At 40.1% G+C, this 17,845-nt stretch overlaps 1 protein-coding gene across 1 annotated transcript; it reads left to right on the top strand.

The window, feature by feature from the left end:
* The first annotated feature begins 13,446 nt into the window (after positions 1-13,446).
* On the top strand, positions 13,447-17,539 carry LOC124166782 (pro-resilin-like). Its single transcript, XM_046544460.1, has 3 exons — positions 13,447-13,517; positions 14,440-16,239; positions 17,287-17,539. Exons 1-3 carry the CDS (start codon positions 13,512-13,514, stop codon positions 17,533-17,535), a joined length of 2,055 nt encoding a protein of 684 aa, XP_046400416.1. The 5' UTR covers positions 13,447-13,511; the 3' UTR covers positions 17,536-17,539.
* The last annotated feature ends 306 nt before the right edge of the window (positions 17,540-17,845 follow it).

Raw genomic sequence — 17,845 nt, 5'->3', positions numbered from 1 at the left:
ATGAGTAAGTGTCAAGGTGATTTTCAAAGACCTTGCCAATTTGCATTCCGTTCAAACATCAAACCCTTGGCGACCTCTAAAGCAGAAAAAAGGTAAAATCAGCCGACACAGTTACCCCGATCGTTAGCATTTTGAATGATTAACTGGCATGGCGCGTGCACATACTCAGGACTTCCAAGATGCCAGTTTTCTGAAAGGTGAAGAATGAGGAGTTAAGGGTAAAGGTAAATAAGTAAATATCGGCCGACAGAATTATACAGAAAGGTATGGGAAGTAATTTTGCCTGAGCGAAACTATTTGTAGGAATTGCGTTCGGCGGCAATAGAAGGAATAAAAATTACATGAAAGAAAATGAATCCTTTTCTATGATAATCCCTAATTGGATTACCAATCCATAGTGATGGGTTTCTATCTAGGCCTGAAGTTTGATGGACCTTCGACGCATAACTGCGGCCTAGTTATTAAAGCAAGAAACACTCACGAGAAAGGGCACCTCAGACAGAAACAGAATATGCAGATTTGGTAACTATTAGACTCTATTTTATCAACCGTATTTCATAGGATAATCAAAGGAATACTGGTGAAATGTCTATCTTGGGTAAAACACTCTTGGGCTTTCTCATTAATTGGAGGTTAATTCCTGAAATCCCCTAGTACGAAGAGACGTTAGACGTTAAAAATAACCATCATCATTAGTCAACAATCCTAAGATTGGTTTGACGCAGCTCTCCATTTCTCTCTCCTATCCGCTAATCTTTTCATAGCTACATATTTCTTCTCTTTTACATCCTTTATAACATGTCCTATATAACTCATTCGGGGCCGTCCCTTGCCCTTTTTCCCTTCCACTAATCCTTCAACGATTGTCTTCATCAGACCATCGTGCCTCAAAATGTGTCCAACTAAGTTGTCCCTTCTTCTGCATTTAAACAAACATGAAACAAACCTTTTTACCATTTCCAGTCACTATTTTTAACTGGAGTCGCAGTTAAAAATAATAACTTTTAAAAAGAAAATATAACGTACGAAGCGTGATAAAAAGATACAACTCGCGAATTTAAGTTATCTAAATTCTGAAATCGCACATTTCCCTGAGAGCTTTTGAAAACAAGCGTAGACTAAAAGAAAACGAATGACTTGGTAAAGGATTTTACAATTTCCGATATAACTTTCCAAATTGGAGACAATTGGAAACAACGAAGAGACATTTTCTCCACTACAATGACCAATGTAAGATCATCCTTATAAAAATTACCATGGCAAAATTGCATGATAATATCCCACTAAAGATGAATTGAATTTCAATGTCTTCAATTTCATGCAATGAAACAAACCTTTTTACCATTTCCAGTCACTATCTCATCAAATTAATCAATAACATATCTGATTGGATCACCAATCCAAATTGATGGGGTTTTATCTAGGGCTGAAGTTTGATGGACCTTCGACGCATAACCTTTTCGCCTCACAATATATCCTTGACTTTATCACAAGGTACAGTGATGATCGACAGAAAGGATTGGTTGCCCTAGATACACTTCAACATGGTCGCGGGGAAATTTAAGAACTTTGAGTCACCGAAAATCGCGCCTTACGAAGACCATTAGAAAATGAATTTCGATAAATTATTAAATGTCATGATTTGGCCCGAAGAGGTTTCACTTTTGAATTCAGAGAACTACATCTACAACAAGGGCGATCGGGTTGGTGTCGCCTGTAGGCTTTATGACCTCCCACCCTCTAAGCCCTGGGTCAAATCGCGGCGCCCGCAGATATCTTACGGAGACTATCCGGACAATGCCTGAGTGTTTTTTAGAGGAGCCTACAATTACAGCACTCCGTTCGTTGGAACTAGCACATCTTGGTGCGGCCATCTCGGCGCGGCCGTGGAAGACACCCGGATCTGAATGCATACTTCTTTTTTTTTTTTTTTTGGGAATGGATTTTTAATAGAAATCGCCGCAGTATAAACATAGAGTTGTTTCTTCATCCCATTATTCTTTTTTTTTCATTTTTTCTTAATTCCCTGTTCCGCCCCACCCGTTCTGCCCCAGCAACACGTTTACGCTTACCTAGGAACTGACACCCCAAAATAACGTTTAGTCAGACATTCAATTATACGAAACAATGGATAATTAGACGTACTTCAAACACATACCAATAATTACCGTAATTCATACACTAAAATATTATGCAAAATCTTCAAAAGTTAGAAAACAACAGCAAAAATTCACACAACTCACAGTTCACGTGGTAACACTCAACTAACCAAACCAACTTGGCTGCAGAAGATGACAATATCAGCTTAATCTATTTCCAATATCCTCTGATAGTTGACAGCACGTCCTAGACGCAAAAAAACGAAACTCATTCTACCCCGAACCCCGTTCTACCCCGTGTTCTCCTATATTCAGCGAAAATACTTAAAAAATATCGTATATTAAAAATATTCGACATTTCGGCCGAATAATACACCAATTCGCAAATCTTTGAAGAAAAAAAACGCGATTCCGACTATTTTTTTATTTTATTTCTTCCTTAGATCTTTGAAATATAAATTTTTAGACAAATCTGAAGTAGTCAACACGAATATTTCACTAGTTAAGAATGACTGGAATTGATTGTAGAACATTCTCTACCTCAGATTTTGTCAAGGAAAGTTAGATGGGTAGTAAACGTTATGAACGATGAGAAGTAAACGCAAGCCTATTACCAGACGAATATATATATGTCGCACATACTATGTGCGCTGGAATAGGGCAGCCTAATTTGGACAGCATATCAAATTCTCCCCGACAATCTCCACTCGAAAAACGTCGGTAGGTATCGTACAGGAGTACAATCCATACTCACAACCCCGTACCCAATGCTTTTCTGTAATTTTTCTGTGCATTATGTACACGATGAACTAATTGGAATAGTAGTTAGGGAAGCGCCTGAGGCAGTAGAGAAAATGATGGAGTTGACTCCGTTTTAAACTCGGGTAATATATTTCAAAGTAGTCACTTAACCGGTGCAGACCAGTAAATGTGGAGCGTATTAAAGAATGATTGTGGGAAGTTAGGGAATATGATGTTAACTGAAAAGGGCTGAAAACGAGGTTTTCAAAAAAGAGAAAGGCTAACTTGAGCATTAAATTAGTTACTAATAAATTACACCCCTCGGCCCATATGACGCTTAAGTTTGCAGATATTTAGGGTGAAAATAGGGCAAAGAAAATGGGTACATGTACATATATGCCTTTCAAGAAAATGGGTGAATTGGAATAAATTTCTAATTCCACAGCAGTTGCTGAAATGGTAAAATGCACCTTAAAATTAATAGCATAAAATGCTGATTGTTTCAATAAAATTTGCTGCTAGATATTGATACCACGAATGAATTGTGGGTTTTTGACTTTGTAAACAGCCGCAAACCTTTCCCTCCTTGATACATCGAGTTCAGCATTGGGCAGAGTTTTCTAGCCGAGCCAATTGAAGTAGAGGTAACATATTAAATGCAAGGCATGTAAAAAATCGTATTATCTAACGAAGCAATCCACGGAGGTAAACTCTGCATTATAACATACAACAGAAGGAATTAGAGCCTTAAAAACCCATTATAGCAAGCTTCATCAGCGATGAGCTAATGACAGCGACTGTAAGACGGTCGATGAAAATGTTTCCACACGAACCCGGAGAGAACGTTCAAAACTTAAGCCATGTAACCATTAGGCATACCAATTAACATATTCTTTATGTAATAAGATTTAATAATTTCCCGGCGAATAATGTGGGTAAATTTTTCTCTAGTGGCTTAATATTTTTAATAAATTGACTCGATTGGTCAATGTTATGGATAAATATTTCTAAATGTTTCCAAAAAGGACTAAAATTGTGTAACGAAAGAGAAAAAAGTGACACAGGCTTTTTATAACGACTGAATTATGAAGAAAAAATTAAATGATAATTAACGCGAGTGTGTACTCTTTATATTAACTATGGTATTAAATCCAAACGACCGATTTTCTTACAATCCCTCTAGCTTCTTTATCATCACAAGGCATTATTCCTAAGGGGAATCTCAGACAGAAATAGTATATGCATATTATGTAACTATGCTAGATTTATTGTGATCAACCGTATTTAATTGGGTAATCAAAGGAATACTGCTGACTAGACATGTGCGAGTACTCGAAAATTCGAGTCGAGTCGAGGTTTTGGTACTCGTCTCGGGTACTTCGAGTATTATGAATGTCGAGCCGAGTAGTTTCGGTAACAGAGCTGTCGATGCCAGTAAGTCCATGGCTGCTATTCTGGATAAGCGTTGCAAAAAATAGCATATGCTATTCTGCGGGTCATTATTGCAACGACCCCGTATTCAGAATGAAGCGTAGTAATAATTTTGTTCGGAATAGCAGCATGCTATTTCTTGCGCGAGCTATTCGGAAGCTCCGCCCCTTCCCGTATGAAAAACTTTCTGAACAGTTTTCGCAACCAATGAGGGAGAAGATATTTTATATATTTTTCTGTATTTTACGGAATATTGACTTGCAATTACAAATAATTGCTTCATTTGCATTTAAAAATTATATTAAACCGTGGATTTATATAATACGCTTTGAAAATCTCGTTTAGGAAATCAGCTGATTGTTGTTGTTTTGATAATATCACAATGGCTTCAGACAGGTGGGTTAGGTCATAATTTTACTGTTATAATGATGATTTATCGGGCATAATTATTGAATCATTTACCTATATCCGATCGGTCCTTTATCGTGAGATATATGCTATGCGAAATAATCATTGAAAGCTAAATATGTTTGATTTTCTTCGTTATTGTCTTAGGCTTCGAAGTCTGTCTGTTCGTTGCATGTCAAAATAAATATGTACCAACTTTTATTGCTTTGATCGTGACGATATAGCTTTACTGTATGAACTAGAAGCTTTCGTTTCTAATACTAGCTTTATATTATATGACTCCCTAATTTCAGTATTCATTCTCTGTTTAGGAAATGAAGTAGGTGGCAACGTCACCGCTGTGCTTTCATGTAATATGATGGAATAGTATCGATATTTCAGCTGCAGATTTGGAAAAAGCAGAGGAAGGTGATGGTGAATTTGAGGATGGATGGAACATCTGTGAAAAAGTGAATCTAGCTATAGTGAATCGTGTGGAAAGTGCTGTTGTGTCAGTTATCATTGTTTTCGTATCAGCTGATTTTAATTTGCTCACTGAAATTTTTGATAGACCCTGAACTGTGCCGATAAACTGAAACTTAATTGTGTGAATAACTTACTTGTCTATAGAGGAAACAATTTGTATTCAATTCCACATGATATATATTGCATTAACGATGATGTAGTGCATGGATATTCCATTAAACGTTTGTGGTGAATCATATTTGTTCGGAAACTTTATTGGTGTTCGGAGAAATCCTTTGTTTTCAAGCAAGTAATTCAAGTCGACTGCCCGTCTTTATAATTTAGTAAATTTTTAGTTTTAATTGTAGAAGGTAGCGAATAGTGGGGAAAATAATTTCGACTCGTTGCATGTATTTGTATATACTGTCCAATTGAGGAAATGAACGGCTGATCAAAGTATATGGTATTATTATGGTAATATATGGTTTTCATTGAAATCTATAACTATTATTATATTTGGCGAGTTAGTGTGTTAACACAAGCTTGAAAATTTTCAAGAATCGACCTGATAGCCTACATTGATGATATTTTTAGTAGCTAGTCAAGTGATGAAATAAAATTATGAATAAAACGCGTAAAATTTGGGCTAATCGTAGTAATTCTTTGCATTAAATGTTATTGTTTTCGTACTGTCGATGAAGCAAGCTTGTGCTTCATATAATAAGCGCGAATGTTAATTTCTACCCAATTCACTTAACTAGTTAAATATTCATCACTTATGCTACTATTATTTAATTAAAATAAAGCAGAATTCATTTTATTTTTGGCTATTATTTCATTTTTCAATGCTTGATTAGGTTACTTTAACCTCAGAAAAACAATTCGACATCGCAATGCGCACGTTTTCTGGGTTGCAATCGTTGCAATACCGAATAGCTCGGCCTCGAAGACCGCGTAATATTATTGCAAGCCTACCGGTTGCAATTCGCCGTTCAGAATAGTGAATTGCTACGGGCCTATGCTATTCTGAGAATTACGTCTTCCGGTGTAGTAAAAACACGAATTGCAACCGTTCTGAATACCAAATAGCATAGGCGTTGCAATACGCTATATTATAGCAACATCGGTTGCAATATCGGAGAATAGCATAATGCTATTCCATCCAGAATAGCAGCCCATAAATCTGTCGACAGAATGAAACTCATGCAATAATATCGTTTTTAGGAAACTCGATATCATGAACCTCATGTAATAATATCGTTTTTAAAGCCGATAATTCGTTCTAATGCCTTGGCCTAGGAAATTCAGCGTGTTGCATAATATGGTAGCACTCAACCACCATAGTAATCGACGTGGGCGCCGAATACCTTTCCGTCAGCCGCGGCGGCCGGACGTCTTCTGACAGTTCCGACCTGGCGGCATAATCGGAGTGGACCGCTCTACCGCTCATGCTTTCTTATACGATTCTTTTATGCGCTACCATACTTTCTTTACTCAAACGCCAAGAGAACACGTAAAACATTGAGAAGATTTCTATGGAACAAATGCAACTTAAAGGTTTTGGCGGACGATGCTGGTTTTTTCCGGGTGTTTGACGTCACAAGTGCCTTTTAGCCTTAGCCTTTTTGAGTACTACGTACGTCTGATATTAATTTTCGTTATTTCTTTTAGTTTCCTTCTTGAACTTGCGTCTATGCCTTTCCTGAGGGCACTTCTGAGCAGTTCGGATACATATATTAATTAAATTGACATATTTCTACAGACTAATTAATTTTAATTGTGCTTATGGAAATTTTTAAGACACAAATGTTGCAACATGCATTGCTGTATTGCCTTGATCACAATTACCATACTCGACTCGATACTCGACTCGACTCGTTATTAAATCTGGTGAATCGAAAAGACAAGTTGACGCACTATTTCTAGATTTTAAGAAAGCTTTCGACACTGTACCTCACAACAAACTTTTATACAAATTACAGTCATGCGGATTAAACGAAACAGTTGTAAACTGGATACGCGACTTCCTCAGAGATCGTAAACAAAAAGTAGTTCTTGACGGAATTAGCTCTGATGTTGTAAAAGTTACATCAGGTGTTCCACAAGGAAGCGTAATCGGCCCCCTGTTGTTCATTATATACATTAACGATCTCTGCTCCCGCATTAGCAGTAAAATACGTTTATTTGCTGACGACGCTGTCATCTATCGCGAAATTAGTGATCACTCTGACTATGGAAATCTATCATCGGACTTAAACAACGTTCATTTGTGGAGTCAAGAGTGGGGACTTGAACTTAACCTGAGCAAATGCATGGCGGTACATTTTTTGCGGAATTCGTCCAACACTAACAATGTTTATGCAGTAGATGGCATTAACATAAAGGCAACAGACGAAGTGAAGTACCTGGGAGTTACGATAACCTCGAACCTCACGTGGGGAACACATATAAAGAATATTTGCGGCATAGCCCTGAAGAAATTAGGATTCGTTAAGCGTATTGTGGGAAGATTTTCGGATGAGAAAGTAAAAGAAAGGTGCTATTTCGCTCTCGTCCGACCGCACCTTGAATATGCAGCGAGTGTATGGGATCCAGTGCAGAAAGACTTAATCCGCGAGCTGAATAAGATACAAAGGAAGGCTGCGCGTTTCGTCAAAAACCGCTACGGGCGTACGGACAGTGTTACCCAGATGTTAAGCGAATTAGGCTGGGAGCCGTTGGAGACTCGGAGGCTGCGCGCTAGGCTTAGATTGCTTGAACAATTAAGAATGGATATCTTTAAGAGCGACACAGAGAACATAATCTTAGAGCCACATTATATTTCCAGGTCCGACAGAAGCGATAAATTAAGAGAGATTTTTTGCCGAATGGATAGATATGGGAATTCGTTTTTCCCCCGAACAATAAAGGACTTTAATAAACGCTTGTCCCAACCTCGTTAGAGCACTTCTTTTTTTTTTAATAGCTGTAAACGGCTGGTGTCCTAACACCCCCTGCCACACGCCTTTTAGGCGGCTTGCGGGGTATTATGTAGATGTAGATACTCGACTCGAGATCAAAAAGTACTACTCGCACACCTCTACTCCTGACATATCTACATTGGGTAATTAACTCCATCAGACGTTCTAATTCATTATAGTTTGGTAATAATTGATGAATAACATAAGTGATTGATCCTCCATTATTATTATAGTATTCTACCGATTAGGTAGGCTTCCATGGAGTACCAAAGAAGTGATCTGGGAGCCTCCCTTTCCTTCCAGCGCTGCCTTCTTCAATTCACTGTCAGGACTACTCCCTTTCAATCTATCTAAAAATCCTATTACTTTCCTTCCCCTCCCTCGATTCCCAAATATTCTACCCTCTAAAACCATTATCAACATTCCCTCCCCACTAAGTACTCCTCCCATCCATACCTTGTCTCCTCCGTATCTCATCTAAAAGCTGCCTCTCCTCGCCAACCATATCCAGCACTTCGTCGCTCCTTTTCCTCTCATAATTTACTAAAAATTTGAATCGAAATGCAAAAATTTTTGAAGCTAAATAAATACTACCCCACTAATCATAAACTTCCAGGAAGTAATGCAGCATAATTTTACAAACTAGTAAGCAAGACGGAGACATTTCGTACTTTTCAAACAATTGAATATGGAAAAGAATATTCTTTATATATAAAGAATATATTTATGCTCTCACACACGAAAAAATATACATCTAGCAGTCATCATAAAATAGTATTTTGCACTTCATCAATACATTATTGTTGTTCATATTGTTATTCATACATAAAAACGAATAATCCCTTCGTTCCGTTAAATGACGCCACGTTATCCCTATTTCACTCAATATTAGAATACTAATCGTAATAGAATTTATACTCATAGGTTTATCACCTAAAATTATTCACTAACAGTAAGCCAAAAAATTTCTCGATTGAATCAATTTTCTGATGAAATCAGATTAGCATCAATGAAAATATTTTTCCAAGGTTCTAATATTCAGTAATTACTCCTTCGTAATTCTGAATATTCTAAATCATTTTTATGTAATACTTTTACAAAGACCTGGTTGTAAACAGTGGTGTAACCATTGCAGAGCTAAAAGTGTAAGCAGCCCGCTAAACCTCTGAGTCAAAATCATTTTAAGAGAGAAGGAAATCTTCAAATTATAACCTCATAGGGCACTCGCAGCGTTATCGGGACATTATAGTTTACTTCAAAAAACCGAAACGGACGAATAAGTAGCTTTTTTAATTATAATTGAAAAAATAGACAAAGGAAGTTAATTTTAAGCCTCAAGCATAATTTTTTCGATGCATCACTGTAAGTATCACATCATGCAATGTCACATTCAATGAGCAGTGTGCACACTTCAAGCACACGTTCAAACGGCCAATATCATATTTAATAAACTAGAATGATACGTTAAAATTTCATACCGATTGATTGGTCCTTCTGAGGATTCCTCTTTGTTATATTCCTACTGATGAGCGCGTAGGCCCTACTTCACTCCAATTTTTTAATCTGATGTGCTTCAAGTGAAGAAAATATCAAGGCGGCTGAAAAGCTCCTTCCCAGGAGGCAGAAAATCCTGGACGAAACCTGAAAAGTAAAATGGCAGCATTTTAACGAAAAGAAAACGTTTAATTGGAACCCTTATACATGAAGAAATAAAGCTTATTCGGATACATTTGAAGGAATTTTTTCTCACAAATGTCAAAAAAATAAAATAATGCTGACTTTCAGCGCCAAATTTAATAACCTGAACACTAAAGTTTTCGTCAACTATCGGCTTCATGACAATCCTTAATGAAGGCACTATTTGCTGAAACCAAGGTTGAATAACCTCCATTTTATTTAAAATAACAAGTGTGGATGTCTACTATTGGTTTCGATTTGGAAATGAGCTTTGGTTCTAATTTCAAGCTTCTATTCTAAAAAGACTTCGTCACAACTGAAAGATTTATACTTGAAGCTTTGGTCTACAATCCGATTAAAATTTTGCTCACCAAACGCAGATAAAATTCTCTTATAACCGTTAACTGAATACCCAATGATGCTCAAATTATAAAGCAAAATGGTGGTGATACGTTGATTATTTGGATGTTTGAAGAAAGCATCGCAGAAAAACACTCACTTTCCTCTGTTATAAAACGTACTCTCCTTTCCTCCTTACTGAGTAATTAACGCAGCTGCTCTCAGTGGTAAGAAATGTTTTCAATCTCAGCCTGTTCAAAGTAATGAATAAAATCGCAATGAGTTTTACAAACAGTGCTGTAGTTGGAAAATAAATTTAGGCGGTATTCACCAAAAATTCCAACAGCTGAACATGTATTATACATCCGGCCGCGAAGGTATTTTAACCGGTAGGCTTATACCGTATGGATTTTAGGGGGTACGCCGCGCCGTACCAGCCCAACTACAGCACTGTTTATAAGACTAACAGGTAGTATAAAGACCTCAGCTCTACCAATTCCTTCAAGATAGATAAAAGACCACACGGTCCACCTGTTTGCAATGTCTCTAGCGGGAAGCTCCTTTCTTCCAAAGGTAGGAATCATAACGTTCCTTCAAAGGATAGCCATCTACGTGGAATAGAAATAAAAATAGGACAAAAAATATCCCTGGGGATAATATTCACGAGGGCATAAAAAAAACGTATCCCAGTACAGGCGGCAAGGAGAGTGAAAAAAAGTCCGTTTTCGTATGCGGCCCTAATTTGATTGATGGAATACCTGCGGTCAAGCATCAATCAAGAGGCGATAACACGGCCGGTGTACATTTGGAAGGTCTCTCCATTCGGGATTACTGCGCTGGAAGGAAAGGATTCATATTCGCCGCTAATATTCCGCGGACGGCCTCCAAAACGGAGCGTCTTTCTTCCTGCCAGCTTGTTAATGAGATGAGATGCGCGGTTGTGGCCCCAATCGCCCGCGGGAAGTCCGACTGACGGTCAAACTCCTCCCGCTCTCCCTTACCCACACCACTCTAGAAGATCCCCTTCGTTGGAGAAATAAAAAATATGCACACTCGTCTATTCCTTGGCCTCGAGTAAAAAAAATATGACATAGAGAGAATTGGAGAAATAAAAAATATGCACACACGTCTATTCCTTGCCCTCGAGTAAAAGAATCTAGGACATAATAAGAAGAAGTGGAGAAGAGTTCACGACTAGCACTAGACCAAAAAAAATTGAAGTAGTAAACGGATAAAAAATTCCAATATGATGGAAGCCCAATTACAACAATCGAAGGAGCAAGACGTTAATTGTCAGTGGATTAGATCAAGCGATGGGAGAAATAGGAATATAGAAGCAATGAAAAATAGAAATGATAGAAATAAGAATAGATAGATATGAAGGGTGGAAGCGTCGGAAGTGTCGTTATACCGAAGAAAGATGAAATTCAAAAATGAGTGAGTAGAGAGGAGACACTAGGAATAGGGGAACATAAGAGGCCTGTTGAAAACCTTAGGAAGAAGCATCTCTTAAGATAGTTCACCAAGAGTATTAGTCACAAAAGATATGATGGCCTGGTGAATGCGATAATCTTAACGGCAACTAAAGAACAAGAATGGTAAACAGAATCTTCGCATAAAATTCATGGAAAAGATAAATAAGGATGGAAAACCTAAAAAAAAAATCACCCACTTCATCAATTATTCCACGGGAAGATTTTTGTGGATATGCGGAGATAGACCTCACCCCAGACTAAAGCCCATGTAACGTTTTTTATTTCCTCTTCAAACTTCTTTATTATTTTATTTATTTTTATTATTTACTTTTATTTATTTTATTACACTTTATAAACAAACTCGGGATCAAAGACACACCCGCACGCCATAAATTTTACAATCCATCTCCCCATACTCTCCCTCCCGCGCCGTCAACAATTACTCCATTCCCCTCTTCTGTTCATTATTGCCCGCTTCATTGTCCTCCTCCCATCAATCGTCACACCAACATCCAATTCAAAATTAAGTGTTACACCCAGGTATGTGAATTTCGCACATTCAGGGCCAACTCGCAACCTAGGATTTGAGGTGAGGGTGTCCTTAGAAATGTTGAATGGGGTCCGAGGCAGATTCAATGCTAGATTAAGCGAAAAAATAACGCGGACCATTATTTGGATTTGGAGAAATGAGAAACTTTCGGGAGCACAATATTTATAGATCACTTCCCAAGGGTGTTCGATCCCCCCGAAGTTCTCTGATGATAGTCTTAAACGTACCCTTCCCCATCTGGATGCCCAAAAAATAATTCAGTCTATCCCCTTGCCTGGGATTTGAACCCTGGACCCTAAGATCCCAACGCTCTACCCACTAATTTATCATGTTCCCCCATTGATCTGTGCCGGGGCGGATCCAGCATCAAATTTCGGGGGGTTGGTTATGGCCCGGGTCACGGGAGTATGGAATACCCCCCAAGAGAGATAGGCGATTTTACAGTAGGGAGTGCTATGCTCTACGATTAATATAACTCAAACGTCTCTATCGTTTGGGACTTGTAAGCAAGCATTTGCATATACATTACCTTTACATCTTTACAAGAATAAAAAAATTTGTTAACCCTAGATTAATAAACCTGGCTCTGAGTCACATGATCACTAAACCTTCGTCATTTAGACGATGTTTTTACCTTCCAATGAGGTTATTTTTCTGTTTTAAACAAATAAATTTTAAGCTTCATTATTGTTGATGCACATTTTAAAGTTTAAATCATGCGTCTTAAAATATTATTTTATAATTCTTTTTATTATGATTTAAAACAAAAATTTTGATGCGATGTGCAGGGGAAAATATTTTAAATGCCATAAATACGTAATTTTTTCTTGAAAAATGCATTTTTCAAAACGTTGGAATTTAAATGTGGCTCGTCGTAAAAATTACGGTTTGGTGATCTAAGGTCAAACTGATAAAAATTGAAAAAATTTTAAAAATTTGGGGGATCCCTGACCCCTATTGTGAGCCCCCCTAAATTCGCTCCTGTACCTGTTCAAGTGTGAAAAGAATAGCTCACAATAGAACTGAAAGGAGAGCTGAGTCTAACCGATCTTAGGACTGTTGACGAATGATGATGATTCAAACGACTCAAGAGGTAGCCCCGACCCTCATCCCATCCCAATGGACATAATAGCGACGCTGAAAGAAAGGTGCGTATCGGAGGTATCTCGCGATCCCTGTTGACGCCATCCTTCTCCTCTCCTTTGGACCCCCGCATGAGTCAAGATGAGCGCCCCCTCCCCCAAACTCATTCGCCCTTCGCATTTTCCACCGCTATATAAACTCGATCCCGCCAGGAGCTGAACATCAAATCCTCTCCGATCCTAAGCAACAGCAGGACAGGTGTTCGGTCTCCACACTGCGAGGGAAGAAGGATAGTTCACACAGCATGAAGGTAAGGAGTTTTACCACCCAAGAATGTCGTCTTGTCCTTAAATAATCTTAGTTTTACCACCCCATTTCCTGCTACTTTACTACCAACAATATCGCGCTCTTGCCCTAAAATTATTTTTGACTAGACGGTAGATTCATTTTCCCGCTCATATGTGTGACCTCCAAAAAACAGTGAAACAAATATTAGCGTAGTAACAATTTTTTCATAATAGGGGTTCCGCGGATATATTTTGACTATGGAGCAAGAAAACCAATCCCAAGTATTGGTATAACAGTCACAATACCTGTGAATGGGACATTTTACATAGTGTTCATGAATTGTTTTTCTTCGATAATTTTTAACGGGGTATACCTTCTTACCAAAATCAAATACGCTGCGGATTTTTTATCGGATTTCTTAACTTTACGTACCATACAAAAATGTTTAACTTACTCGATTTCGATTTTAATCGATTGATTAAATTTGGGGCACTAAACTTCTGTTCCGGAAAGTACTACCAAACTAGGGGGTCTATGAGGCAGTGTCACTACTAGATTTCGCGACTTAATAACGCAGACAATAATTTAAACTTGGAGAACTGAGAGTTACAGTCAGAAGCACAATTATCAGCGATGCCATTAGGATTGCATTAAGTAATACTGATAAAATTGTTCACTTAAATGATAGCTTGCATATAATTTTAGAATTTACTGCCAAAAGTTGGGAAAGTAGCACTCTTCGTACTCTATCCACTCCAGGTGTTGATATAAGTTTTAGAGGAGTGATTCGTCCTGAAAAAGTAAAAAAACACCACCGGTAAAATACAGTGATCCGTCCTCTAATTTAAAAAAGGCATGCATTTCAATTCATGCGAAAAATGTGTATATATTTCCCCATATTTACGCGTCTACGCGTTTCTCTCACCATCTTATAATGATTGCAGACGGTATTCCTCATCCTGTTGGCGACCATCGCCGTCGCCAAGGGCCGACCTGAGCCCCCACCGCCAGCCGCAAACAGGGGTTACCTGCCCCCCGGTCCCCCTACTGCTTTCACCCCCGCGGATGACGGCGTGACCCAACTACCAGAAGCCCTCCCGCTCGACGCTGAAGACCCCTCGCAGCTATACGGGGCACCAGAACAGAACGACCTCTTCAAGCCTTCAGAGGGGTACGCCGCTCCCTCCAGGAGCTACGAGGCTCCCGACCAGGAATACGGCGCACCCGAAGTGCAAGCCTTCCCCATGGTATCTCAGGAGTACGGAGCCCCGAGCAACGGTGCCAGGACAACACAGAAGTCTAAGAACGGTGGATGGGCTTCTAAGAACGGAGCAGCCGCCAGGGCGCAGGCGTCAATCACCAACGGAAATGGAGCCCAGGGTTTCACCTCGGCGATCGTGGTTCAGGACGAGCCAGCTTCTTCCAGAGGGTACCTGACTCCCTCTAATGGTCAGAGACAAGCTCACGAGAGAAACGGCGCTCATGCTAAGAACGGTGCGCACTCCGCCAACCACGGAGCGGTGCCATCTGGCCAGCGCGAAGCTTTCAGAGCAGCTTCGGCCCGCCATCAAGACACATCTAGCATCCGAGGAGCTCAGGCCGGAGGTCGTCAAGCTCCTTCCCATAGCTACGGGCCGCCAACCAGCCGCCAACAACTTCCGCCCAACGGTTACCCAGCACCATCCGGTCGTCAAGAAAGCTCATTCAACCACCACGAGGCATCATCAAACGGACACAGAACGCCATCCAATGGACATAGAGCACCATCCAGCCGTCAGCAAGCACCTTCAAGCAGCTATGGAGCACCAAATGCACGTCAACAGGCACCTTCAAGCAGCTATGGAGCGCCAAATGCTCGTCAACAGGCACCTTCAAGCAGCTATGGAGCACCAAATGCTCGCCAACAGGAGCCCGACACCCGTTATGGAGCACCAGCCGCCCGTCAACAGGCACCATCCACCAGCTATGGAGCACCAAATGCACGTCAACAGGCACCTTCAAGCAGCTATGGAGCACCAAACACACGTCAACAGGCACCTTCAAGCAGCTATGGAGCACCAAATGCTCGCCAACAGGAGCCCGACACTCGTTATGGAGCACCCAGCGCCCGTCAAGAAGCACCATCAACCAGCTATGGAGCACCATCTGCACGTCAGCAGGCACCTTCAAGCAGCTATGGAGCACCAAGTGCTCGCCAAGAGCAGCCAGACACCCGTTATGGAGCACCATCTGCCCGTCAGCAGGCACCATCCACCAGCTATGGAGCACCATCTGCACGCCAAGAGGAGCCCGACACCCGCTATGGAGCACCAAGCGCCCGTCAGCAGGCACCATCAAGCAGCTATGGAGCACCATCTGCACGTCAGCAGGCACCATCCACCAGCTATGGAGCACCAAATGCCCGCCAAGAGCAGCCAGACACCCGTTATGGCGCACCTTTCGCCCGCCAGCAAGCACCAACCAATGGTAATGGAAACGGCTTCGAAGTGACAGCCACCGGAATCGAAACACCCACGTCCAGCCGCCATCACTCACATTCCAGTCGTCACCAGGCACCACACACCAATGGAAATGGTGCACGATCTGGCCACCATGAGGCACCCGTGAACGGATACGAAGCACCCACCCAGGAGGTATATGAAGAACCATCCTCCAGATACGGACCCCCGACCGCCAAGCTTGGCGCCGAAGTGGACGGATACAACTCCAGGATGAACGGCGAGGAAGCCGAGGAAGATTCAGCGGTAAGAATTCCATAAACCCCCCACGCCCACATAAATTTATTTCATTTCAAATCGAAAATCATCCTAATGACTTAAAAGTAACATTTATAAGGCAATACACATTTATATTAGTTACGAAAAAAGATTGCCACTTAATGTAGTGTGTGAAGACAGCAACTCCCACCCAGCAAAATACATTTGAGAGCTCTAGCTATCATGGTAGTTTGTAGCAGTAACCTTCTCAGGTGTCAGGGTTCGACGACTTATGAGGCAATAAAATCGCCAATAATTGGCTGAAATTGACAGAAATCAAATTAAATACAAAAAAGATCATTATTTAGGGGAAATGAATGATAGACACAGACATTAACTGAAAAAGTGATTTTGCATATGATTTTTATACAGCCTTACACTATCCCTCGTTTGTTCTGACACGCTCTATAAGAATAATGCCTAAAGTTAAAAAAATTCGATTCACAGGCCTCTTCCATGCAAACGTCCGTGCTCAGCATATTTTACAGGCAATCTCTTAAATTAATAATAATGCGTTCATTTTTTAAATAAATGATCCCTCATTTATTATTAATTTGAAATTAAAATATTGAAATCACCCTGTCAAATTTATGATACTTTCCCGCCGTACACGTATTTATTTCTGCTATATTTTTTCTCTTCCTAAGTACTGTAGAGAATATCCAATCAGGCCTTGTAATATTACGAAAGAACTCTTAGCAACAACATGATACAGAACAAATTAATTTATTGTAATAAATACTTGCAATTTTCCACGATTACAAAAGAAAGTACGACCGAAGTTTCAGTATTACTACGTCAATTTCGAGGTAGTAACATTGGTCGTAATAAATGTTATAATAGCGGAAAATTGCAATTTATTATTTCAAATGGAAAACTACCACTCTATCACGCATGAATCTTCGAATTTTATTGACAAATTAATTTGTTTGCCTTTATGTGATAGTAATTGATGCCGACCGAATTAACATCACCTGTTCCATTTAAACGCGAACACTATTCATTCATTTTTTCCCATTTTTTGGCATCCTACAGGAGCCGGCCAAGTACAAGTTCAACTACATGGTGCAGGACGAGGAGTCTGGAGTTGACTTTGGCCACCAGGAGGAGCGCGAGGGAGGCGACGCCAAGGGAGAGTTCAGGGTTCTCCTTCCGGACGGCCGCACCATGATTGTCACGTACACCGCGGACGATGAGGGCTACCACCCGGAGGTCATGTACGAGGGTGAGGCCCAGGACGAGGTTGGAGCGGAAGGCAGGGACGGAGACAACGGACCCTACTGAACGCCATTGCCAAGAAAAAAACACGACGGATCGCGAGCGAAATTGGACACAGGAACAATGAGTCAGGAGAGCTTATACTGTGAATACTGTACAGGCACACTCGACGCGCAAACGTCCTCTCAAATGGACTTGCCGCACTGGGACCAATAATTTATTGCAATAAAAACTCTTTCTGGGAAAGAAATCTCATGTTTTCTGATTTACTGCATGGTATTATCTATGAAATGCTTTGGATTACATCATCATCAATATCAATGGTCTACAGCCCTAAGATTGGTGTTACGCAGCTATTAACTCAATTTTCCTATCA

The sequence above is a fragment of the Ischnura elegans genome, chromosome 10, assembly GCF_921293095.1.
Source record: "Ischnura elegans chromosome 10, ioIscEleg1.1, whole genome shotgun sequence".
NCBI lineage: Eukaryota > Metazoa > Arthropoda > Insecta > Odonata > Coenagrionidae > Ischnura > Ischnura elegans.
The sequence above is the reverse complement of the archived record's forward strand: the minus strand, read 5'-3'. Positions and strand labels throughout refer to the sequence as shown.

Bases quoted from the DNA above. Each gene is read 5' to 3' on its own strand.
- LOC124166782 (XM_046544460.1), top strand. The intron at 16,240-17,286 runs GTAAGAATTCCA...GGCATCCTACAG, and splicing joins AAGCCGAGGAAGATTCAGCG to GAGCCGGCCAAGTACAAGTT.